This window comes from Pecten maximus, chromosome 11, assembly GCF_902652985.1.
Source record: "Pecten maximus chromosome 11, xPecMax1.1, whole genome shotgun sequence".
Classification (NCBI taxonomy): domain Eukaryota; kingdom Metazoa; phylum Mollusca; class Bivalvia; order Pectinida; family Pectinidae; genus Pecten; species Pecten maximus.
The window spans coordinates 42,997,519-43,023,624 of record NC_047025.1 but is presented as its reverse complement, the minus strand read 5'-3'; the positions used below and the strand labels follow the sequence as shown (position 1 = coordinate 43,023,624).

General features: G+C 37.7%; 1 protein-coding gene across 1 annotated transcript; it reads right to left on the bottom strand.

Moving 5' to 3' along the window:
* Positions 1 to 606: 606 nt before the first annotated feature.
* LOC117338634 (GTP-binding protein GEM-like) lies at positions 607 to 24,505 on the bottom strand. Its single transcript, XM_033899991.1, has 4 exons — positions 24,463 to 24,505; positions 21,429 to 21,511; positions 15,102 to 15,285; positions 607 to 1,269 (listed from the first exon to the last, which is right to left on the bottom strand). Exons 1-4 carry the CDS (start codon positions 24,503 to 24,505, stop codon positions 1,022 to 1,024), a joined length of 558 nt encoding a protein of 185 aa, XP_033755882.1. The 3' UTR covers positions 607 to 1,021.
* Positions 24,506 to 26,106: the final 1,601 nt, after the last annotated feature.

The following is a 26,106-nucleotide window of genomic DNA, read 5'->3' as shown; positions in this document are numbered from 1 at the left end:
TTTTACTGCAAGAGAATACGGAACTTAAGTGTCATCGCCCATTTACACACGACGTCAAACAAAACTTGTACCAGCGGCCGTTAAATGTAACGTTCTATAACTATAATGTTAAATGCCATCGTATACGCCGCGTAAACTATACAAACATCATACATCTGAGTAGAAATAGGTGGACGTTTTCATTTACTGTTTCCGGCCAGGACCGAGATTATCGGTCTATATAGACAACCAGTACATATTTTCCTCCCTGCTGATTTCCCCTCAAAACAATCACACATTTGTTACATTCTCCATTTTTCAATTTATTTAAGCATTGATGTCATTTTTTTTTAGTTTCATCGGGGTATGAAACAAATTTTGTTTGCAAACTGTATGAATCCGCTACGCTACGCGGATTCATACAGTTTGCAAACAAAATTTGTTTCATACCCCGATGAAACTAAAACAGAATTGACATCAACGCTTATAATTAATTTTTGAAAATGATTTTCTAATTTAAAACATGTTTTATGTACAATTTTACTGATTTTAAATGGGATTCTTTTTCTCAAATCAATACGCAACTTCAACTGTCGTATTGTGACGTCACACTTTTCGCGCCGTTCTCGGAATTTCTTTCATAGAAGAATGAAAAGAATTTTTCGACCAATCACATTTGAATATTTACCATGAAAACAAAGAAAAAATAATTATTTCACAAAAGGGACATTTCTCTATGGGTACCTTGTCAGATGATGATGTTTTCCACCTTTTATACAATGTGTATGAATGGTTTGTGACAAAAGCAGTATGTCACTCAAAAAACACTATTTACAATTCCTTGAAAATAAGCAATTAAAACTTCATGAATTAATTCAATTGAAAATAAGTCTTACTTATTGCAAACCTCTACTGAAAAACTATCGTTCAAACCCCGATATAAATTCTTAGAACACTAGAGTTCATAAAAACTTTCTTAATTTGCACTTTGATACACATTCATTGTAACGTTTGAAAGACATTGATAAGACAAGTTTGGACTTCACAACACGTAGAGATTCTGACAGGACTTTGACATGTCCTCCTTGCGGAAAATTTTGTTGAAGAGTGACTTGCTCTTGTTGATGCAGCCCTGGGCGACCTCAGTGCGCGTGCGCGGCTTATCCTGCTGCTTCAGTTTGAGGCGGATCTGGCTAAGGATTCCCACTAAAAGCTCGTCTATATTGTGGTTGACCACTGTTGACGTCTCAACAAACTTGGCTTCATACGTCTTAGCCACCGCCTTGGCCTCTGTAAACAAGAGTAAAAAGAATTTTACGGTTGTTAAAAGTGTATTTAGTAATACATGTACATACAACAGATGCGAAATCATGTCTTCCTTGCCATAGAACTGTATTTTATTTTGTCCCTTCTTTTTAAATCAATTTTCTTCCCAATGTCTCACTTTGCTCTCTGAAAGAGGATTATCGTTGAAGCGTACGTAAGAACTACCGTGAGGGATTGTCGCGCCACTGTGTAAAGGTGTGGCATTTCATTGTGTGATTACACTATATGGAAGTGTTCGTCAGTGGCCCAAGAGGTCACCGACATTTTTCTTCTGGGTTATCTTCATTAATATCTTGTCTTTGGTTTTTGCTAATGCATATATGTTTGCCTTTGTATAAGAGAAATGTTGAAAGCACTCTCGGAATAAATTGTCCTTTGTGCTACGATTGTAACAATGAATCAAAGCAAAGTGTTCTCTGTGATGCAATACTGTTTGTAGTTGTATTTGTGTTGATAAACGTTCTGGTCCTCTTAATAAATCTTCCTCATTGAATCAAATAAATTCATGAGAAGATGACATTATCGAGTCTAATCTCATATCCAAGGTTCCACACGGTTTCCTTTCAGAAGGGATTTTAAAGCTGTAGTCATGACTAATGCACTTTGTTAGTGTAGGAATGGCGGTAGGAGATTCTTTAAACCAGTTTGTGTAACCAGACCCCCGCGGCGTACAATCATCTCCAAATGTAGCATAGGCAAATCAACTTTCTTTACAAAATTAATTTAAGACTCGATGCTTGAACAGCGACCGTAAGATACACTCCTAGGTTTCAGTTGGCACCAAACATCTCTATTAGATGGGTTTGGTGAAGGTTCCAAAATACAATCAAGACATACATTTGTCGCCGAATTTGCAAAATCAATTTTATGTAAAAGTGTACAGGAGGTAATTTTTTTTCCGAACAACTTTGCAATTTTGTCATTTCCAATCATAGTCGACATTGATTTGTCTCCCAAATAGACCTAGTCTTAAGTGCTGTCTCAATCACAGCTCAATTTCTCAATATTCAGGTCTAGTTGGAGTATCCGTCAGACAATGCTGGGGAAAAGATCGGTAAATACATTATAAACTGTAAAATTAGACCAATGACGTCACCCCGATAGTTATTTAGTGTTGTATATGTTAATGGTACTTAGAGCTCTGTTATACCTCTGATTATTTAGTCAGATTTAATATGTTTGTATTTTTTTATAATATTAAGTCATATTATTACTAGTATTAAACGGAATTCATACAAAAACTATGTGATTGTTACATAAATCTTCCATTTAAATCTCAAAGATTTAAAATGTGTTTTATAATCAATATGTAAACTGTTACTAGTGTGATACAACCGTCGTTAAAAGTGGTCCGGGATATAGATCGGTTTTATAGAATTAAACACACACTAAAGTAAGGTATCGAGGGAACAGTCAAAATAATTCATATAATATTGTCTAAAGGGTACCGCGGAAGGTTAGCTTGTATCACTCCCTGATAGTGTGATTCTCCAGTGGCATTCCTTGAATTTTATTGGGATGTTTTGAGAGGTTTGACGTCAAGGTTAACAGGTTAATTTACTATACAAGTGGTTCATCATCGTTAACCGTTCATTTTTAGGCAATTTTTCCCAAGCAATTAAAGCACAAAACCAGATTCTTAAAATGAGTGACGTTTCATTACATTTCATAAACACCTAATCATGGTACTGAAGTGAACGATGACCCGACGATATGATAGCCAAAGTAACGTAGTGTCTAACTTACAGAGTCCACACAGATATAATTATCCGGACTGACAGAAGTGCCCGGGGAAGATTACTACTCTAAGGACCAGCTGTAAAGGACATAATACGGAGAATGACAAATTGCAATAGCTACAAACTGCCAGGAAAAAGGGACAATGCTACCAAAACTCATTCAAAGTACTGAAAGTCATGAAAGGCTAAACATGTTGATAAAAAATATATTTTAAGTGGGGTTTGGCGAGAGCTAGCAATGCTTGGACATACGACTCCATGCTTTTAGCACCCCACCTACAATAATTTTGTTTAATGTTTATATTGTAGAATGATTTATTGTAATGTTGTTCAGTGTGGGACAATATGTATTGTTACATATTTTTACGTCATGTCGTTTTTTAGTAATAAAACGGCCAAAATTCAATTAACACTTGCATTACTGGTTTTCTTTGTATTTAATGGTATATTTGTATTTAATGGTATATTTTGAGTGGCTCTACAGGAATCGCACATCATAAAATATACAATGTATCAGTGGTGTAAATAAGTCCTAACCTAAAATAATCGATAATATGAAAAAGGCCATCTTTTCAGATCATTTGCTCCTTTGGGGAAAGGAGGGGAAAACTGTTACACGGTACAGTTAAGCAGTAGATTTGAAGTTAAAATATTAGGAAATCCCTGTTTGAAACAAAGAGAATCCAGAGAGCTCTAAACGCCACCATCGAATGCCCTTTTGAGGATCTCTGTTAGGCTGACCACTTCTCTGTCTTCTCCCCTTTCTCTCAATCGCTTAAAAACCGGAGAAACTTATCAAATCCGGGAAAGATCCATCAAGAGCTCATTGAGAAATAGAGTTAACAAACTTGAGTTAATGAAAAACAAATGTAAATGAAATTCGAAAAAAATATCATTACGGAAAATTCTGCGAGATAGCAATAACAAACTTCAACTGAGGAGAAAGATTTTGCAGATGAGGAATTTCAAAGTACATTGAATATATATCTTTATAGATTTTTTCAATTGGAGTATTCCGGGTGATGTTAATAATGTAAACTGATTTTCATCAAATATACACATCTGAAGAATAATACATAAAATCCGTTGATGTTAGTTTCTTAATTTTATATGTTGTTATTTTCTGCCAATTTGTTATTTCGTTCAAGTTTGGCTGCTTCATATCAAAAACATCAAAGACAAGATCAATGCCTTCATTGTCCTTCCATGCGTCTTGAGATGTCGCCTTGAGATGTCGCCTTGAGATGTCGTCTTGACATCTCGCCTTGAGATGTCGCCTTGATATGTCGCCTTGAGATGTCGCCTTGATATGTCGCCTTGAGATGTCGCCTTGGGATGTCGCCTTGAGATGTCGCCTTGAGGTGTCGCCTTGATATGTCGCCTTGAGATCTCGTCTTGATATGTCGCCTTGAGATGTCGCCTTGAGATGTTGCCTTGAGATGTCGCCTTAAGATGTCGCCTTGAGATGTCGCCATGAGATGTCGCATTGAGATGTCGCCTTGAGATGTCGCCTTGAGAGGTCGCCTTGAGATGTCGCCTTGACATGTCACCTTGAGATGTCGCCTTGAGATGTCGCCTTGAGATGTCGCCTTGATATGTCGCCTTGAGATGTCGCCTTGAGATGTCGCCTTGAGATGTCGCCTTTAGATGTCGCCATGAGATGTCGCCTTGAGATGTCGCCTTGAGATGTCATCTTGATATGTCGCCTTGAGATGTCGCCTTGAGATGTCGCCTTGAGATGTCGCCTTTAGATGTCGTCTTGAGATGTCGCCTTGAGATGTCGCCTTGAGATGTCGCCTTGAGATGTCGCCTTGAGATGTCGCCTTAAGATGTCGCCTTGAGATGTCGCCATGAGATGTCGCCTTGAGATGTCGCCTTGAGATGTCATCTTGATATGTCGCCTTGAGATGTCGTCTTGAGATGTCGCCTTAAGATGTCGCCTTGAGATGTCGCCTTGAGATGTCGCCTTGAGATGTCGCCTTGAGATGTCGCCATGAGATGTCGCCTTTAGATGTCGTCTTGAGATGTCGCCTTGAGATGTCGCCTTGAGATGTCGCCTTGGGATGTCGCCTTGAGATGTCGCCTTGAGATGTCGCCTTGATATGTCGCCTTGATATGTCGCCTTGAGATGTCGTCTTGATATGTCGCCTTGATATGTCGTCTTGAGATGTCGCCTTGAGATGTCGCCTTGAGATGTCGCCTTAAGATGTCGCCTTGAGATGTCGCCTTGAGATGTCGTCTTGATATGTCGCCATGAGATGTCGTCTTGATATGTCGCCTTGAGGTGTCGCCATCAGATATCGCCTTGAGATTTCGCCTTGAGATGTCGCCTTGAGATCTCGCCTTGAGATGTCGCCTTGAGATGTCGCCTTGAGATTTCGCCTTGAGATGTCGTCTTGATATGTCGCCTTGAGATTTCGCCTTGAGATGTCGTCTTGAGATCTCGTCTTGAGATGTCGCCTTTAGATGTCGCCTTGAGATGTCGCCTTGAGATGTCGCCATGAGATGTCGTCTTGAGATGTCGCCTTGAGATGTCGCCATGAGATGTCGCCTTGATATGTCGCCTTGAGATGTCGCCTTTAGATGTCGCCTTGAGATCTCGCCTTGAGATGTCGCCATGAGATGTCGCCTTGATATGTCGCCTTGAGATGTCGCCTTTAGATGTCGCCTTGAGATCTCGCCTTGAGATCTCGCCTTGAGATGTCGCCTTGATATGTCGCCTTGAGATGTTTTCTTGAGATGTCGCCTTGAAGTGTCGCCTTGAGATGTCGCCTTGAGATGTCGCCTTGAGATGTCGTCTTGAGAGGTCGCCTTGAGATGACGCCTTGAGATGTCGCCCTGAGATGTCGCCTTGAGATGTCGCCATGATATGTCGCCTTGAGATGTCGCCTTTAGATGTCGCCTTGAGATCTCGCCTTGAGATGTCACCTTGATATGTCGCCATGAGATGTTTTCTTGAGATGTCGCCTTGAGATGTCGCCTCTATGTCGCCCTGAGATGTCGCCTTGAGATGTCGCCTTGAGAAGTCGATGAGATGTCGCCATGAGATGTCGCCTTTAGATGTCGCCATGAGATGTCGTCTTCAGATGTCGTCTTCAGATGTCGCCTTGAGATGTCGTTTTGAGAATGATTTTCTTGACCGAATATGTCTCTCATGAGAGAATATTTGTCGATTAACCGGCTTCAAAAAATTCTGTTGATAACGAACCAATCTCAATTGTTAAAATTACCCCCAACGTCCCATACGCTGGTATGATCAACCTGTCATCAAACGTTTCAGCCAGGTAGAAGCAAAGGAACGAGTTTTGGCTAAGGAACCATCTAAACTTCACGGTACAATGCAAACATCAATGAATTATACCAAGCAGTTTAGTGATCAATACATCAGTATGGGGAGCGAGAGCGGACAGTATCATTAGTAAGGCACGGAATTCTCTATTATTAAACAAATGAATTGGCCAATTTTTACTACGAGCCAACACATCGTGGTTTTAAGTGAGAATCTGTTCACGAGTTTACATATCAGTGTTTACGAGGAAGTGCTTGTCTTGATTAAAACAAAGTTTGACCGGAAGTGGGGCCCCAACGGAACAAATTCCAACACTTAGCTGGTAAACAAACTTCCACTTCAAGCACAGACAAACACCAACCAACCTTCACCAAAATTAGTGAGAAAGATGTGAACGACACGTAGTCCAGGTGAGTGGTTATCCTATCTGATAAGATCTTAATTGCCACTGAGAAATCAGTATTGGAGAAAGTAATCAACTGAGCTGTAAGTCCAATTACCTATTGTAGACTTAGTTATGGGCATTCAGACAGCTTGCAAATATATCGGCCCTCATTCAGAGGCTGCTGCTCATTTACGTTCAGACTGTGTTAATATATGAAAAACACTAAACTACCTAAATCTAATATATAAGGAGAAGAACCACGTGCCCTAGCTCCACTCAAGGCTGACAGTGATAACCTTATATTCCAAGCGGATCACGGACGGGCCATAGTTATAACGCCAAACTCATTATACAAAGATAAAATCGAGGAACTCTCGAGTGACGACATGGCCTACAAATCTCTCAAAAAAACCCTACGGCCAGATTTATCACTAGACTGGTACACTTTTTGAGGGCTCTTAAGAACCAAAGACTCCTGACGATCGAGATCAGTATAGGTATCTTTACCCCACTGATATAGACGTCCCGAAGTTATATGGTTTACCGACGGTACATAAGGACTCAGTTCCTCTTAGACCTCTTATAGGTTCTAGAAGTTCTATCACCGACAACACAGCCACGTTATTGGCTGAGACAACACAGCCACGTTCTTGGCTGAGACAACACAGCCACGTTATTGGCTGAGACAACACAGCCACGTTATTGGCTGAGATAATTTCACCGTCAGTAGGTCGTACTATTCGGCACATTAAGAACAGGACTGAACTGGTGAAACTTGAGCCCAGACGAGTGCTTTGTTTCCTAAGATGTGACAATCCTGTTTACCAGTGTTCGAGTACAGGAGAGTCTACACATTATCCGGCTTAGACTAGAGGATATCCTACACTAGAACAAAGGACAACACTATCCCCTTAGAGGATATCCTCCACTCGAACAAAGGACTACACTATCCCCTTAGAGGATATCCTACACTCGAACAAAGGACTACACTATCCCCTTAGAGGATATCCTACACTCGAACAAAGGACTACACTATCCCCTTACAGGACATCCTACACTCGAACAAAGGACAACACTATCACCTTAGAGGATATCCTACACTCGAACAAAGGACAACACTACAACCTTAGAGGACATCCTACACTCGAACAAAGGACTACACTATCACCTCCGTTTATCAGATCTTTCGGAAGTATGCCTCACTACCACTCACTTCGTTGTGAATAGTAACTTTTACCAAAGAACTGAAGGTGCGGCTAGGGCTTCACAGTCAGCCCTCCGTAGCCTATCTGTTCATGGAGCACTTCGAGGAACTGGCTTTGAGGGTTTCCAAGACAGTCCGAGAGGGGGGAGATACGTTGATGGCACTCTGGCCATAATATTGAGTAAAGTAATAGATGGTTTTACGGACCATGTCAACAACTTTCACCCAGCCATCACATTTGCAAACGAGAGGATTAAAGAAAACAGTATCCCTGTATTAGACACACGCATACGGCTTGGTGAGAATGGATCAGATTCAGTGTTCAACCGAAAGAACTAGAGATCGCCAACCACCCAAGGGACACATCACATTAACGTAGTTACGTAGGAGGGTTTTCTGAGGCAAATAAAAGAAAGATCCGCAATATGGAAGTAACAGTCCACACCAAGCCAAATTCACCATCCTTGGGGTGCTGATAGCACCTAAAAATAAAACAGGTGCATCTACCACATTAAATGTACATGTAGTAATTACCCATCGTACTATGTGAGGGTGACAGAGAGGCCACTACGGAAACAGGTGTCCGAACACCAAACAACACCTGTCCGGCGAGTGTCCACATGCTGGACCACGCCCACAAGTTCAAGAACGGCAATATTAAAGTGCTAGGCTAAGACCCTAACTGGTACCGACGTGATGTCAAGGAGACAGCCTTGTTCAGCCATATAAATCCCCAGTCAGGCGACTAAAACAGTTTAACCTATCCCTTGTCAGTAGGTCTGAAGAAACATGCTGGATATTTAGTTGATTATCGTATTGTTTGTAAAATTTTCAATGTTCTATTGATTAATTTACAATTGATAAGCTACGAAAATTTATAATCAGAATTATTAGAAACCAAGATATTTAGAAGATATACATTGTATCCAAAGGTGGTGGTATACAGTGGCCTCAGACTGACCTGTGGACGTAATGGTATATGCATGTAACTATCTAATACATAAATGCCACTGTCATTTGATCAAGAGAGGACGGTATTCGTTACACGGGTAATAATTAATCACGAACTGTCCTGTAGTATATATAATAGTGTTACTCAGGACATGAGACAGTCAGACACAGAGAGACTTAGGAACCAATGGCGGCTAGATTCCTTGTCAATTCTTAGGCAAATAGGCCAGAAATGTATATACATATGTACCATAGATAGTGTATATACACGTTAACACAAGGAAGAACAACTATAACCTATGGCTTCATCATTCCCTCATGGACAACTATTATGAATGATTGGAATTTTTACAATTTGAGGTTGAAATTAGTCAAGATTAAACACTTTTTTTGTTTAAAGTTCACGGTTCTCCAGTAAGATATATTGCATTTTCAAATATTGTGAAACTGATTAGTCCTACCATACAAATGGATATATTCCAATACATTTTGTTTTAAACTGAATACAGCTATTTATTTAAAATAAGACTAGTTATTTTGTAGCTCACTTAACTCTAACTTTATCAACATCCAATATTGAAAAGTATTGATCCTTATTTGAATTTGGTAACTTTCCCCACAGAGATAACAAGTATCTAGGCCTATAGCTAGTTTGTTAAATCCTTTATTGATTTATTTCTCCTGAAGGAAGTCTGACACATTTTGGGATTCTTCCATTTTATTTTTTATCATTTTTTTATTTTTTTTTATTCTTTTCATTTTTATTTTTTTTATTTTTTTTGCAAGTTCTTCCAAATGTCATTGTAACATGTCTAGCTATAAATCACAATGATCCAACACGTTTAAAAGACATAACCACAAGTTACAGCTGAAAATGTTGTTATCTTTCATGTTAAAGATCGATTTGGAAGCATCTGTACCGTAGACAGCGTATATATGGATTTTAGGATTCAGGATTCTTCTACTACATATAAAATCATTGAAATACCATATATATACCTCCCCAGTGATGGTTAACCACTTTTACAAGATTGAACCACAGGTTCAGCTGAGGATGTGGTTACATTTCATATTAAAAGATTGATTTGGAAGTCTCTGTAAGGACGTCTGTTGTGTATTGACACAACATTTCCATATTCAAATCCACCACACGAAGTCACCATAAAACTTAGGAAATATATCCCCAAGCATATCTTACTGATTAAGACCTGTCAAAATAGTCTAGCACCTTCTAGGCCATGACTACAACTTTATATCAGCTTATATATTAACTATATTGGTAGTAGTACGATTAGCATAGGATCTTGTCTGTCGTTTTCATAAGCAAGGACACGTTCGATTATTCCCAGTAACAGTACAGCATCTAAGATATACATGTAATGTTTTTTTGTATTGGCTATATCTCGTATGTGTATAAAAGCTACCTACCTGTATCATTATTGATCAATAATGCATTAGATTCCTCGATATGTCTTGGTCGATGATTGGTCTGTGATAAATAACTTATTCACCGCACGTGTTAAGAGTTCCAAATTTCGGTAATTCAAAATTTGGTCGACACGTTTTCTCCCTTTTCATAATCAAACAAGATTTTTAAATGCTGTGTTTTGAAAGCTTATGGTTAAAAAACACATTTGAACAGATTGTGTACCTACTTGAAGTAAAGTTTCAGTTTAAGCGGTATCCAAATCGATGTGAAGATCGAATCCCAAATGCCCCGCCATCTTGTCATATCTTGGAGATATCAGTCTTAACAAGAGTGATTTCCGTTCTCATGCGTATATCTATCTCAAACGTGTTTGTAATGCATTATGTTTTTATTTGGGTAAGTATTTGGTTAAATTATTGTTTGTTTCGTAACAACTTACAGCATGCAGAAAACGATCTTGAATAATGGCGGTAATATCTATTGTTTTGCCACGAAGGAATGTTAGTAACTTGTTTGGATAATTTGAACCAATCAGAATGCTAGGATTATAAATGTTCATAGGTTTTAGAGGCGTTGCTAATAGGCGAGTTATGTTTAGCCTAAAATGGAAAAGGCATGCTGTGATCTACTTTGACAGGGAAATCAAGTGTTCATAAACAATGACTTGATATTCCAAAAACAGATATCCATAAAATTGTTAAAAGAGATATCCCAGAGGATCCGTAGCCCATCAGGATCCCTAACCAGGCAGGAAATGACATATGATAAATCACAGGAGATCTCAGAGGGTTAATACATCCTTGTTATCATGGAGCCACATGCTTCATGTTACTGTTTTCGTATATCAAATGTTTTTCATGCAAGATATGGAGATTTTTACGTATAAGATAGCGATCTTTAACCTGGTTCGATGGAAAAGGCTGTTCATTTATGTTTGTTATAACGAGTCCCAAGCAAGCAAGTGCTTCTGTACGATTACCCCTCCAGTAGTTATGTGTTTTAACAGGTAACAGTTACATCCTCACGTGGGCATATCATAATTGGGCACTGATGGTTATCTTGAAAATGTGGCATTCATAACTACGACTAATATTTAACATAACCCTAGTGAAGTTTTGATAGGTTTGTATCAAATGTATCAGATATTATGAGAAATATTGGACACAAATTGTGTATAAATAGGTCAAAGACCATCACCAATGCCGTATTAGACACGTACACGCCCTCCTCAGTCGGTCAAAAGAATATTCAAAATCTGAAATGACCACTGGCGCCCATGGACAAACATTTAAGCGTTGTGATTTGAACGCAAAGCTAAGACCCATACTGATGATGTATCGTGTATGAAATTACTACAATATATAGTGGTAACTATCCGTGTTTAAAAGCAGACCACTTACAAACCCGTTAATAAGGTTATCGCTGGCTTATAAAGATTTCGTTTCTAACCTGGTGTTAAATTCAAATTACCAATGACGATAGCGTGGGTGTAAAGGCAGAGATTAAGAGAATGTTAAATACTCCGTCAAACAAAGTTAAATTGCAGAATAGAATCATTACGAGCCTGAATAAAGATCATTATCCTATACATAACATAAACATTTCAATCCTAGGCTGTATCAATATGATCATATAGCCGGGATAACCGTTTGAAATATCCTGCAAGAAAAATCGGCTGGGCCATTATTGAATTGATTTCCTCCGTAATTCTGTAAAATGATTGTTACGATCTAACTTCATACAGATCACGCAGATACCTATCGACATATTATATCTGTACGCACGAATTAGAGAGTTAAATGATACAAATTGTGCTCTCACATGCCATTAAGCAATAGAAAATTATTCAAAACCATTATATGTTATAACTGGTACACATTCAACTCCTCTTTAGTACAGATTACCTAGGTCATTTTCAATATCGAGTTTACGTATAGCACACACAAGTACATGCAAAATAAAGTCATCCACACATGTCCAAAAGTAGTAAATGAATGTTATTTATAAACCATAATATTACCATCCCCGTACTTATGACCATGTGACTTTACTTGACAGATTGACCTGTTTTGACTCGTCATACTACTGCCTTCATTCATTCTTCGTCAAACCATCAGCGCCAACCCCTCCCCGATCGGACCAATCGGATGGCAGTTTGGAGATATACTTAAAATATCACAATGTCATGTCACGGCGTCGTCTGCACAATGTTTAGCTTTTACCGAGGTCTAGCTTCACCCGTAAATATTCTAATTGTCCATATTAGAGGAACACATACCTTTGATCTCCCTTGTAGGCCTTCCTATTGTTTTTCTATCTATCTACCTCCCTGTAAACGTGTCTAGTATTTCCTGGGGAATGACATAACTCATAAGATGTTTGGACGCAAACGGTCATAAACCATGATGTTCGTACCTAAAACTTAAATCACACCCACACATGTATGTCATGCAGAGTGGGCAGTACCCTCCTGACCTTTTGTATTTAAACATGAGCGATATTTATCAACGTCAAATTACCATATAGCCACTAGTTGCAGGAAGAAAGATCTTTGATTTCATATTTTGGTCTTCCGCTTGAAGATGAGATCCGCTCGCGCATGAAAAAATATATATATATATGAGATAGAATGTCCCCATTCTTACATTGTCTCTCTTTTGAACTACCCCAATGAGGTCACGTTCATTATTCATCGTATTGCTAAGTTCGAAATGTTACCAGGATTAGAATATTATAATTATGATGAACGGCCTCAATCAGCTTAATTGTCACATAAAGGGACATCATCATATGTGCTGTCTAGGTTCATCGACACTACAGATTGATTCGTCTCAACGCCTTTGATGAGATGGCTGATGACACTTTTAACATGTCTATGAACAATTCCTTCAGGTTCATCATATACGACGTCGTCAAGATAAATTCAGCTTTTTTTCATCTTCGAAACTGCTTCTGGCTTCTCATATCTCCTGGTATGAATGACATTTTATTCAAGCTTCGTATTTGTAAATGAATCTCCACAGTATACCCAACATTATCATTTTGTAGAACAATCGTTCTTATTTGTCTGGTCTTGTGATTGATCAGCGTTCGTGTCTTTTCTCATAAAACCGTAGATTCGCGTATAAGTTCAGTTTTTGTTCGGATTGTGTCTCTCTACCTTTTCTCATGACCTGCCCAATGCATCTCATTGCCGGCGAAGATGTTGTCTCGCAACAAGCTGTTTATGAGTTGAAATGGACCCTTTGCAACGCAAGATTTTTTGAGATGATAATGATGATTAGGCTCTGTGTTGGTTGATCCATTTTGATGCCATGGCTTCCTGTCTTCCCCTTGATTTATTAGTCTGAGATACCAGGTATAGCATGGTTAAGTTCATCACGTTCCCCACACTATCACTTGCTGACACATACACATAGAGACTATCAGTACTATTGGTGAACGCCTGACTGGGTTCCATCCTCTAATATGATCAGTGCTGCCTTAGTAATGGCTCATAGCTGTATTTACATTATATTTTCAATGGGTCCTAAGCCCCTTTTCACAGATTTTGTCATACTGGCATCTGGTAACGATGTATTTTTTAAACAATGTTGTTTTAACCGTTATACAGTAAGCCCCGAGTCCTAAACTGTTGGTCGTTTCCATAGGATTAAGGCTGACTTTTTTGGTACATTGATCCTCCATTTATCGGATGTTCCCGCTCAAAAAAAGCTCTGAGTTGCTTACAAAAAAACGAAGTTGTGAGAATATATTCTCCAATGCATGTGATTATGTTGTAAGTAAGTGAAATGTTATTGTACGATTCAATATTTACATTACTGGAGTACAATAGCCCCAGCTGACAATATTTTGTCATTTTGTTACGCGATCGATTTGTATTTGGAAGATGCGGGTCCGTGCCAATATACTGTATGACAACTTTTCCTAAATGATGCCTATTTAGCTGCAAGTTTGAGAAACGACATGACTAATAACTTTTTACAGAGACGTGTTTGCAGACTGTCTAAATAACTGAAATTATTGTCTGTTCAAACAGTACGGAGGTTTCTAAATCACAATGCCCATGCAGGCATATCTGGATCGTTCAACACCGAAGAGGATTATTATATTATGCTGGTAACGGTTTGATATCTGGTTCTTAATACTCAACAGCTAACGGGGCGGAAAGCGACGATAAAGCCTTCTTGAAAAAAGTATGGAATGTTCTAAATCCTAATTTATCTCCCATGGGGTTATACGAGAAGTTTACCATATCTGAGGGCGATACAGGAAAGTTACGAATCATCTCTTCTGTGGATTATACAAGAGGGTTTCGACACCCATGTAATTTCTATGGGGGTTTGTGGAATGGTTATACAAACGTTTGCATTCTCTGAGCTTTTAACGGGTGGGCTCGAAACCTGTTTTTATCATCTGAGGGAGGATTATTAACCCGTTCATTCTCTGAGAATCATACGAAAGGATCTTAACCCGTTTACTTTCCATGAGGATTTCGCGGATGTTCCTAATCCCATTAAATTATTCTAGCGTTTTGCGTGAGGGTTTTTAACCCGTTTATATTATCTAAGGGTTATAAGAGAGATTTCGTAACCCGTATACTATCTCTGGGTTATACGGGAGGATTCTTAACCCGTTTGCCTTCTCTGAGGTTCATACATTGTATGGAAAGGTTCTAAACCCATTTACTTTCTCTGAAAGGTAAAAAGAAGGGTTCAAAGTTCATTCATCTGCTCTGTGGGTGTTTTTTTAATCTCTCTATGGGTTTTACCGGATGGTTATGAATCACAATATTTTACCTTCTATAGAGACTGTTCGGGAGCGTTCTAAATCACATTTGTTTGCCACCAATATCGTTGCGTTTTCTTTCTTTTCGTCTTTGCGGAGACAGTAGAGGAGGTCGACGGCCCGGTCAAATGTCTGTCTATCGTCCGTGGCATATACAACTACATAGGCATCCACATTATCCTTGTAATCCCATCCCTGTAAAACAAAATAATAACAGAAACTCAGATGTTGAGTGTTATGTGTGCTCTGATACAATAAACAGACAGTCAAGATACTGAATAACCACATTTCTACAATTAAGGAAATACAATAAAACATCATACATATTAATATAAACGTGTGTGAAGAAAACGACAGTAGGGTTATGACATAAGTATTAACAATACACAAACCTATCCCGGATGTAGCCATATGAACGTAAAAGTCTTTTGGAAATCAGAATCAGGGTTACTTTAACAATGAACACGATATAATGCTAGGTCTGTATACCTTCAATCTGATAATACTTGGTTGTTTTTCAACACCGCGCTTTATGGTAACTGTTGAGGTTATCTGAACACCATACCTTACCGACCACGTCTGAGTTTTATAATATAGTGTATGATAATGATGTATGTTATGGTAACTTTATTATGTAGTGTATGATAATGATGTATGTTATGGTAACTTTATAATGTAGTGTATGATAATGATGTATGTTATGGTAACTTTATAATGTAGTGTATGATAATGATGTATGTTATGGTAACTTTATAATGTAGTGTATGATAATGATGTATGTTATGGTAACTTTATAAGTATATACTTGAACAGCAGCTGCATGATTGTCAGCATCTAATCCAATCACATCCAATAGCCTTTGGTCCTGTGATTCACTAACAGTTTCTCCTTGGCCTTTATGGAAGACGAATGTACTAACAAGAGTCACATGATATTAACAACCGGAACAGCCTACAGCACTAAGTTTAAATACCATCTTACTCCTATAACACCTGTGGGATTTCAAAGCTAAGTGCTGAACTTCATGATAATTTAAATTACACCTTCAGGGTTGTTTTATCCACTATAACACGTAATAACTTAATATATAAATATTAATTACAAATAAATCTTCATGTCCTAATAATAATTACAACACATACTACTTAATGGCTAAATATACTGATACTAATTACAACACATACTTAACATCTTAACATATAGATACTAATTACAACACATACTACTTAATGGCTAAATATACTGATACTAATTACAAATCATACTTAACATCTAAATATATAGATACTAATTACAAGTCATACTTACAGTGTAACATCTAAATATATAAATGCTAATTGCAAATCATACTACTTAATGACTAAACATAAAATACCAACTGTCCCATGACTATTAATCCTCAGCAGCCTTATCAAACGTCTGGCTGGGTAAAATGAAATATTTTTGTATCTTGAAATTTTTTTTTTTTTTTTTTTATGTCTAGATAATTATAATATGACTATTAACTACAATTAAAATGTAATGAATAGTTATCATTTACTTAAGTTAATACACATACAGCATCACTATTGATGTCCCGGCGTTATTAAAGCCATGACGACAGAATAACTGATATTCGGTGACAGTCCCCTTGTATGGCCTCCCTGTTGGGGGCCTTTGTTATTCCATTGCCCTCTTTAACCAAAGACAGATTTCTAACTCTAGTTCTGTTCTAAATGATAAAAAATCCTCGGGCTGTCTACCTAAACTTTTTTACAAATCGTTCAAATAATTAATATTGATATGACCATATTAGCGAGTATTCAGGGATTCTTCAGAGATACAGACACGTCACCAGATTACGACAAAATAGACGAAGCTGTTCGACAAACTTTGATTTGCGTGTCGATACTGGCTTTGTTTCAGTAGGTATGATTAGGTGTCAGTCTATCACCCACCAGCTCATTGATACGTCTTTGTCTTATCAGGTAACATTTTATAATAATGGGTATTAATAGACCTGGGTATGATGGATTGTCCATTACTATTTACATGTTTCTATTAGGACCATATGTTTCTTTCCCGAACAATCAATGTGCAATCACATGGATATTTATCGACATTTTATGGATAAGTATGGTGAATACTACTCACTCTCTGTCAAAATTTGCGCAATAAAATCTCTTGAAATGAAAAATGCTGTCTGAGATCTTAACAAAGATAAGAACTAGTACTAAATAATCTAATGTCAAAAAACCAGGTGAAATACTTCTAAATGTAACTAAATATGTAAACAAAAACATTCATAGCATTTTTACGAAACTCCTGTTGTAGATTGAAATGTGAAGCATGTTCTAAATAGGGTAACACTCAACATATATACATGTGTTGGCCTATAAAACCTAATGATTGTCTGTAGACCGTTGGTGTCTCACTTGATACACAATGAATTCCTTATACATACATAACGAAACGAGCTTGTATCGATCAGATTACTAACGTTACAAGAATCCTTATCAACAACATTTACTCTGCTACATCAAAGTGCTAACTGCCATACCTGTTAAACCAGGAGATCGATCTTAGTATGACATTCTATATCAGTGCATACTCCAGGAGTAGATTCATTATAGTCCGGAGGAAATAAAAAAAAAGCACATGTTTTATCAGATTTGAGTATTCGTTCCTCCAAAACGTTTCCGTTTCTGCTAAGTGTATCAAAACAGATAACTTGACAACCCGTGCATGAGTGGGAAAGGTTGTGCCTATTGTATCTCAACAAAATCTCAGTGTCGTGAAAGGCCACTATTTGTTTTGGTCCTTGCCGGATCGGGAGTGGTTTATTCGATGTTGATGTTGGCGAAACAAAGAATACGTTAATTAAATTTTATTTCCGGTACTCGATCTGATAAAAATCCTCTATATTGAAAAACAATTTCAGAACAACAAAAGATTAAATGTTTATGCTGAGTTCATTGGATAAAGCATTCAAAATTAGTGATGAAGTCACTAAACCTCATCCCTACCCCCTCCCGTCAACCAAAAAAAGTGTTGACGGAATTTCACGTAATGTGCGCACATTATGTGTGCTCTTTATTTTTGAGTTTGGCAGATCTTTACAAATAATTTTACAAGCTGATAACAATTACTGTTATAGTCTTATAAACTATCATAGTGTTTGTTACAGTACCCTATAATCCTCTATCATAGTCAGCGTTTATTACCATATGTTACATTAATACATTGTATATAACAATCGAATAGGAATTGCAGTTTGTTATTATGTTGGTATATGCGGGTTTGTTTTTGTTTGGTTGTTTTTGTTTGGTTGTTTTTGTTTGGTTGTTGTTGTAACTTGCTACACAACTGTTGTGGAGTTTCCCGATCCTTTTCGTGAACTTGTAGTACCATGTCCCACATCACTGTCTTTTCTTTTGGCAATATAATGGATGCATTTACACTAAATAAAGCGATGTTTGTGATAATTTTTACTCCTGAGAGACAATTTTGCGTGGAAGATTTAGCGAGCGGTAATTTGAGGGGAGAGTGGGCTGATTGATGGTCATAATCCCATGGAAAAAAAAGTTGTTTTATGGCTTAGATCATCTGATTGACCTAATGGAACTCGAGATTATGTTGCGGTCCAACTTTTATGTCATTCACTGTATTAAGAGTTAATAGTCTGCACTTAAACCATGGGGCAGTTAAACCAGGCGAACATCAGGCATGTTGATATTCTGCACTTAAACAAGGGGGCAGTTAAAGTATGCGAACATCAGGCATGTTGATATTCTGCACTTAAACAAGGGGGCAGTTACAGTATGCGAAAATCAGACATATTGATAGTCTGCACTTCAACCTGGGGCAGTTAAAGTATGCGAACATCAGGCATGTTGATAGTCTGCACTTAAACCAGGGGGCAGTAAAAGTATGCGAACATTAGGCATGTTAATAGTCTGCACTTAAACCAGGGGGGCAGTTAAAGTATGCGAAAATCAGGCATGTTGATAGTCAGCACTTAAACCAGGGGCAGTTAAAGTATGCGAACATCAGGCATGTTGATAGTCTGCACTTAAACCAGGGGGCAGTTAAAGTATGCGAACATCAGGCATGTTGATAGTCTGCACTTAAACCAGGGGCAGTTAAAGTATGCGAACATCAGGCATGTTGATAGTCTGCACTTAAATCAGGGGGCAGTCAAACCAGGCGAACATCAGACATATTGATAGTCTGTACTTTAACCGGGGGGAGTCAAACCAGGCGAACATCAGACATGTTGATAGTCTGCACTTAAACCATGGGGCAGTCAAACCAGGCGAACATCAGACATATTGATAGTCTGTACTTTAACCGGGGGGAGTCAAACCAGGCGAACATCAGGCATGTTGATAGTCTGCACTTAAACCAGGGGGCAGTTAAAGTATGCGAACATCAGGCATGTTGATAGTCTGCACTTAAACCAGGGGGGCAGTTAAAGTATGCGAACATTAGGCATGTTAATAGTCTGCACTTAAACCAGCCAAAGCAGGCGGTGGGCGGTATATCAGGAATTAAAGTTTCATGTTTCGCCGTTCAGATAGAAAAGTACAGACATTTTGTATAATTAATCAGTACCATTTGTGTATAATTAATTAGTACCATTTGTGTATAATTAATCTGTACCAGTTGTGTATAATTAATCAGTACCATTTGAGTATAATTAATAAGTATCATTTGTGTATAATTAATCTGTATCATTTGTGTATAATTAATTAGTACCATTTGTGTATAATTAATCTGTACCAGTTGTGTATAATTAATCAGTACCATTTGTGTATAATTAATCTGTACCAGTTGTGTATAATTAATTAGTACCATTTGTGTATAATTAATCTGTACCATTTGTGTATAATTAATTTGTACCATTTGTGTCTAATTAATTAGTACCATTTGTGTATAATTAATCTGTATCATTTGTGTATAATTAATCTGTACCATTTGTGTATAATTAATCAGTACCATTTGTGTACAATTAATCAGTATCAGTATTGTATAATTAATCTGTATCATTTGTGTATAATTAATATGTACCCAGTTGTGGTATTTGACAGCTATCAACAGTAAAATAGTGACGTCATTGACTTAGACAACCCTGAGTGTCAAACCCATCGTATCATTTATGTGTCCACCTTGGTAATCAACAATTAATAGAGTGGTTAACATCCGGTGATGATACCGTACGAGTGTGATGAAGACGTAATGGTGATTTAATGGCCGATACTTGTTGGCATTGCTAGATCTCAGTCTAAAACTTGTTTATCTTCAGTCATGATATACCTATCAGCTTTCATTATCTACATTACAAAACGATTTCAGAATGCTTAAACAAGATTACGTGGAATGACGAGCTATTATCAGGACCCACAGTATTAATGCAGTACGATATCAGAACGTTATCGGAGGCGGTACTGTCAGCCAATCGTACTTAGTATAACGAAAAAATGGAATTATATAGTAATAAAGACACTCCCCCGCCGTGTGTGGTCGTCATCACACTGGGACAAGCACTGAAATAGGTCATTATAACGTGTACCGTCAATAAATATATATATATCAATACTATTATCACTCTCTAAAACGACAAAATGTTATAATATCGGTTCACAATCCATTGTATTTGATAGCACGCGGAGTCAGAACATCTAAACTTATGTAAGTTATTAAAGGTACATTATTATATCATAACTTTTTTGATATAATCGGTTTTCACCTATCAAGACAAAAAAAACTAGTACATCGTCATAGTGTGTTTATAAAGATAAACGTGTTTATCACTTCCTTGGTGTGTGACGTAGGGTGTATGTTCCTGTAATCACGGTCTGATTTTTAACCAGTCACGCCATGTGTTAGAGAAACTGGAACATGGTCCACAAATTGGTAGACGGAAAATATTTAAAAAAAAAAACCCATGAACATGTCACGTAACATATTATCTCCACAATATAGTGCCGGATTCCACCACTAAGGAAACAAGTCATGGCATATGGCACCGTACGTCCGCCTATTTTCCATATTAAATCAAAAGTTAGCGAACAAACTGTCCCGGATACATCCATCATGGAGACCAATTGGTTTTGTCACGGAGAAAGTGGAAATATAGTAGAGTCATTTTCTGAAATTTGAACCACGAATATCCGATGGATACAAAACACTACCCCCGCAGTAAATATTTACAGGCTCGCAGCAACGGCTCTCTCGTTAATTACTATGGCCAGCGGAACTCATTTCTAGGAAACACTACACCGCGGGCTGCCGTATTAGTGCGGTATTTATCCTATCGGGGAGTTGACGAGTAGGGCGTGATTAGAAATAGGACTTACCGAACATGATGTGAGCTTGATGAACTCTAACGTTGACTCCTCGCCGTCCAGAAGCACGGAGATACTTTTGTTGTCCTCCCCATCTGTAAGATTTAAGTAATAATATAAGAACAGGCAATGGCTGAAACAATCGCAGTCTCAAAATGTTTATCTGCTTTAAAACCTTCATTTTCTATATTGAAAAATATCAACAGATTCGTGTTAGAGTTAAAAAAAAAAAGGCATTCTTAATCGACAGATATTTGAAACGCCGTCCCTTCTTCCCCATATATCATCTCTCTCTCTGTAAAGTAGTGTGTATTATATTGAGAAAAAAGCACACATGGAGAAGATAAAATGACATTATTGAGTTTTGGCATGCCGGTAGAGTATTTACATGGCTTGCCGAGCTAGTTTCCACAACGTCATCGAGGTCTGGCATGCCGGTAGAATATGAATAATGCTTGCCGGGTTAGTTTTCATGACGTTACAGTTAGGGCGCCTTTCTACTTATATTTCGCCAAGATTGCATTCATATTGTCAATGAATACAATATAATAAGCGTTTAATTGTTATATTTATATTTAGCTATGTTATAATTTCTTTTTTCCTAAATACATTAAATATTTCATTCCATTTCCTTGTTTGTTCACTGAAAAGAATAGCACCTTTAAATCAAACTCCTTTCTGTGATTGACTTGCAACCAATCTGACACGCACTACAAAGCTTTGCTGAGACGATGATCAATATAGCGCCAAAATGACGTCATAGTAACGCCATCACTAGTATTCTCAAGCATTATCCTCGCGCCGTTTAATTAATTCGTAGCGCGTAACGAAGCTCTTCCATGATTTTGATCGAAATGACGTAACAACACGTCATGTTATCTATATTACTATCTATGGTACTACATGTAATATTAAGTTTCACGACTTTATTGAGTTTTGGCGGGTCGGTAAAGTATGTACAAGGCCGGATTAGTTTTCACGACGTCATTGAGTTTTAACAAGCTAATATGGTGTTCCAACATGCTATGCATGCTAAAATGTTATTATGCAATTTTTAACATGCTAATATTCTGCTTTAACATGCTAACATGCTATTTTAATTCGCTGTTTTATCAAACTGACAACCTGTTGTAACATGCTATCATACTTATTTATCATGCTAACATGTTGATATGCTGTTTTAACATTCTAACATATGCCGATATGTAGTTTGTTATCTGTAAAAACTGCAAAGAAAAGTATAAAAAAAATTGTTAAAAAAATGAAGAAACAATTAATAAGAAATTTGCAAAATCTGCGCCGAAAAAATATCTTCTATATAGCTGACGAAAAATGTGTTTAAAAACTGTGTAAGAAATCAAAAACAAAATGAATAAGAAATTAGTAAGAATATAGAGTGAAATGTGCAAAAATGTGTTAAAAATATTTTCAGGAAAAACGCATCAAATGTGCAAAAGTGTGTAAAAATTGAAACATACTGCATACAACCTCACGCACTTCTACGGTAGCACGCTCAGGGAGATTGAAATGTAGCAATGTTAAAGATTTCTTGCTAGACAAAACAAAAAACAATCAGAAACTAGTGTATTGGGGACTGATTCATGTCGAAAAGAAATCGAATAGGTAATACCAATCCGGTTATAGACCTGGTCTGATATGTAGTAAACTTCCAAATGGGACTGACAGAGGAAAATGAAGATTTGTTTTCAATTGTGAATGTAACCGGAAATAAATTGAGCTGGTTTAGTAATACTTTGGAGGGAAATCCTACAAATCAAGAAACCTGATATTAACAATACGATTTAGTCTTTTAAAGGATTTGGTAAGATAAAGTTAAGTTTCTCAGGTTTACCGCCAGCTACAGTTCAGGGTACACAGAATCTGTCGGCTTTAGTGTAATGAAGCAATACCTCGACCGCCGTAGGTCTGATAACAGATAATCCTAGCTTACAAACAAGACGGATCCTCTGGTCGCCATGGAAACAAAAAATCAGGGAATTTTATTCGTCTCAAGAGTACATGTACCAAAAGGTACAAGAGTTGGACAGCTCAATAAGTAGTCTTTGTCAGTTGACACCTTCATTCCTCTGTCGAAATGTACTAAGCTCCTTCAAAATGACCCTCACTTCTGAAAACTCATTATCATCATTACATGATGGTAAAAAAGCAAATACCATATGACAAATATTTTGAACTCGTATTTGTTATTAAACAAACAACTTGACATTTGGTCGCCACATCCTCATAGAAATTAGATAATGCTTGATGCAATAAAGTTTCTTAATTGGAATTCCCTGAGAACCGATTACTTTACGTCATTAGAATGAATTCATTAGATTTAAAACAGAATTAATTGCCGACGGTGGAATTTAGTGGATTTATAGAAAAATAAATCCTGGATACTATGTTTAAGGGACATTGTACGGAGTCCTTACTATGGCGAGTCTCCGTTAGTCCGAATTACAGTGGTTTATTGATTATGTTTACCTATTTGTTTTTAACGTTTACGTTTTAATGTCGTCACAGTAGCCTGGGTCAGGGGACATATACTTGTTTTGTCGTCTCTTCGTCCTCGTAGTTTCGTATCTACGACTCCTTCTAGTTTCATATCTCTCAGTAGTTCTCAGTAACATTCGGCAACATTCGGTAACACTCGGTAACATTCGGTAACACTCGGTAACACTCGGTAACACTCGGTAACACTCGCAGATATTAGGAATAAACATCAGTAGGCTGCAGGCGCGTATGTGGGCTTCCACATAATTGTTTCAAAATAACTTTTTAATTATTTTCAAGAATGTATTCTTTTAGTAATATCATATGAAAATAATGAAATTCCTATGTTTGGTTTTCCCTCAAATCCTACCTTAACCTTCAATATATGCCTAATCATCGGCGTCTATAGATTATATAACTAGATGTAACAGGACAGGCCAGCGTCTGACTAAAACTTGTAATGAAGGAACCTAAACTGTATCCGAACGTCTAAAGATTCTATTATACTGTGGAACGTTCCTTCAGCATCAAACGTCGGGTAAAGACATACCCGAGATCAACCATGGACGCAGAACGAATGTCTTGTCTGGCATTGTTACATACGTATCACAGGGATCTAAGAATTTGTTTTCAGCGGGGATGTCAGTTTTACCGAATTTTATCTAGCCCCTTACTCTCCCTATACATACGTAGACTGTAACAAACTATAAGTTCCCTGTGATGTGTATCGGTACTACACTGTATTTCTTTAAGCAAACCAATGGCGATTGACATTTGTATCGTAGCAATTCAGGATTACGATGATACAGTATTTATTGAAGACACTGTTAATCCATCTTCTGATAAATACACGCCTTAAGTGTCCGTATACATTTATATGCCCGTTTGTATGATTTCTCACCTGAATATGTACCGGAATGTCTCTTTAGTTTACACGATATTAGTTACAATATAGCACAGAACATTAGTCATGCCTTCTATTGTAGGTTGTGTGCGTGTGTCTTTGAATTCTCAATTATATCGCTCAGAATTGCTCAAATGTCACCTCTATTCATCAAGAAATACAACAACAAAAAACTGGCTACGCGCCTGGTAGGGGGAACATTTTACTGTCTATAAACAGACTCCACATCAGTAAGGGGAACACTATACTGTCTATAAACAGACTCCACATCAGTAGGGGGAACACTTTACTGTCTATATACAGACTCCACATCAGTAAGGGGAACACTATACTGTCTATATACAGACTCCACATCAGTAAGGGGAACACTTTACTGTCTATATACAGACTCCACATCAGTAAGGGGAACACTATACTGTTTATATACAGACTCCACATCAGTAAGGGGAACACTATACTGTCTATATACAGACTCCACATCAGTAGGGGGAACACTATACTGTCTATATACAGACTCCACATCAGTAAGGGGAACACTATACTGTCTATATACAGACTCCACATCAGTAAGGGGAAACACTATACTGTCTATATACAGACTCCACATCAGTAAGGGGAACACTTTACTTTACTTTATGTGGAGTCTGTATATAGACAGTATAGTGTTCCCCTTACTGATGTGGAGTCTGTTTATAGACAGTATAGTGTTCCCCTTACTGATGTGGAGTCTGTATATAGACAGTTAAGTGTTCCCCTTACTGATGTGGAGTCTGTTTATAGACAGTATAGTGTTCCCCTTACTGATGTGGAGTCTGTATAAAGACAGTATAGTGTTCCCCTTACTGATGTGGAGTCTGTTTATAGACAGTATAGTGTTCCCCTTACTGATGTGGAGTCTGTATATAGACAGTAAAGTGTTCCCCTTACTGATGTGGAGTCTGTTTATAGACAGTAAAGTGTTCCCCTTACTGATGTGGAGTCTGTTTATAGACAGTATAGTGTTCCCCTTACTGATGTGGAGTCTGTTTATAGACAGTAAAGTGTTCCCCTTACTGATGTGGAGTCTGTTTATAGACAGTATAGTGTTCCCCTTACTGATGTGGAGTCTGTATATAGACAGTATAGTGTTCCCCTTACTGATGTGGAGTCTGTTTATAGACAGTATAGTGTTCCCCTTACTGATGTGGAGTCTGTATATAGACAGTAAAGTGTTTCCCTTACTGATGTGGAGTCTGTTTATAGACAGTATAGTGTTCCCCTTACTGATGTGGAGTCTGTATATAGACAGTA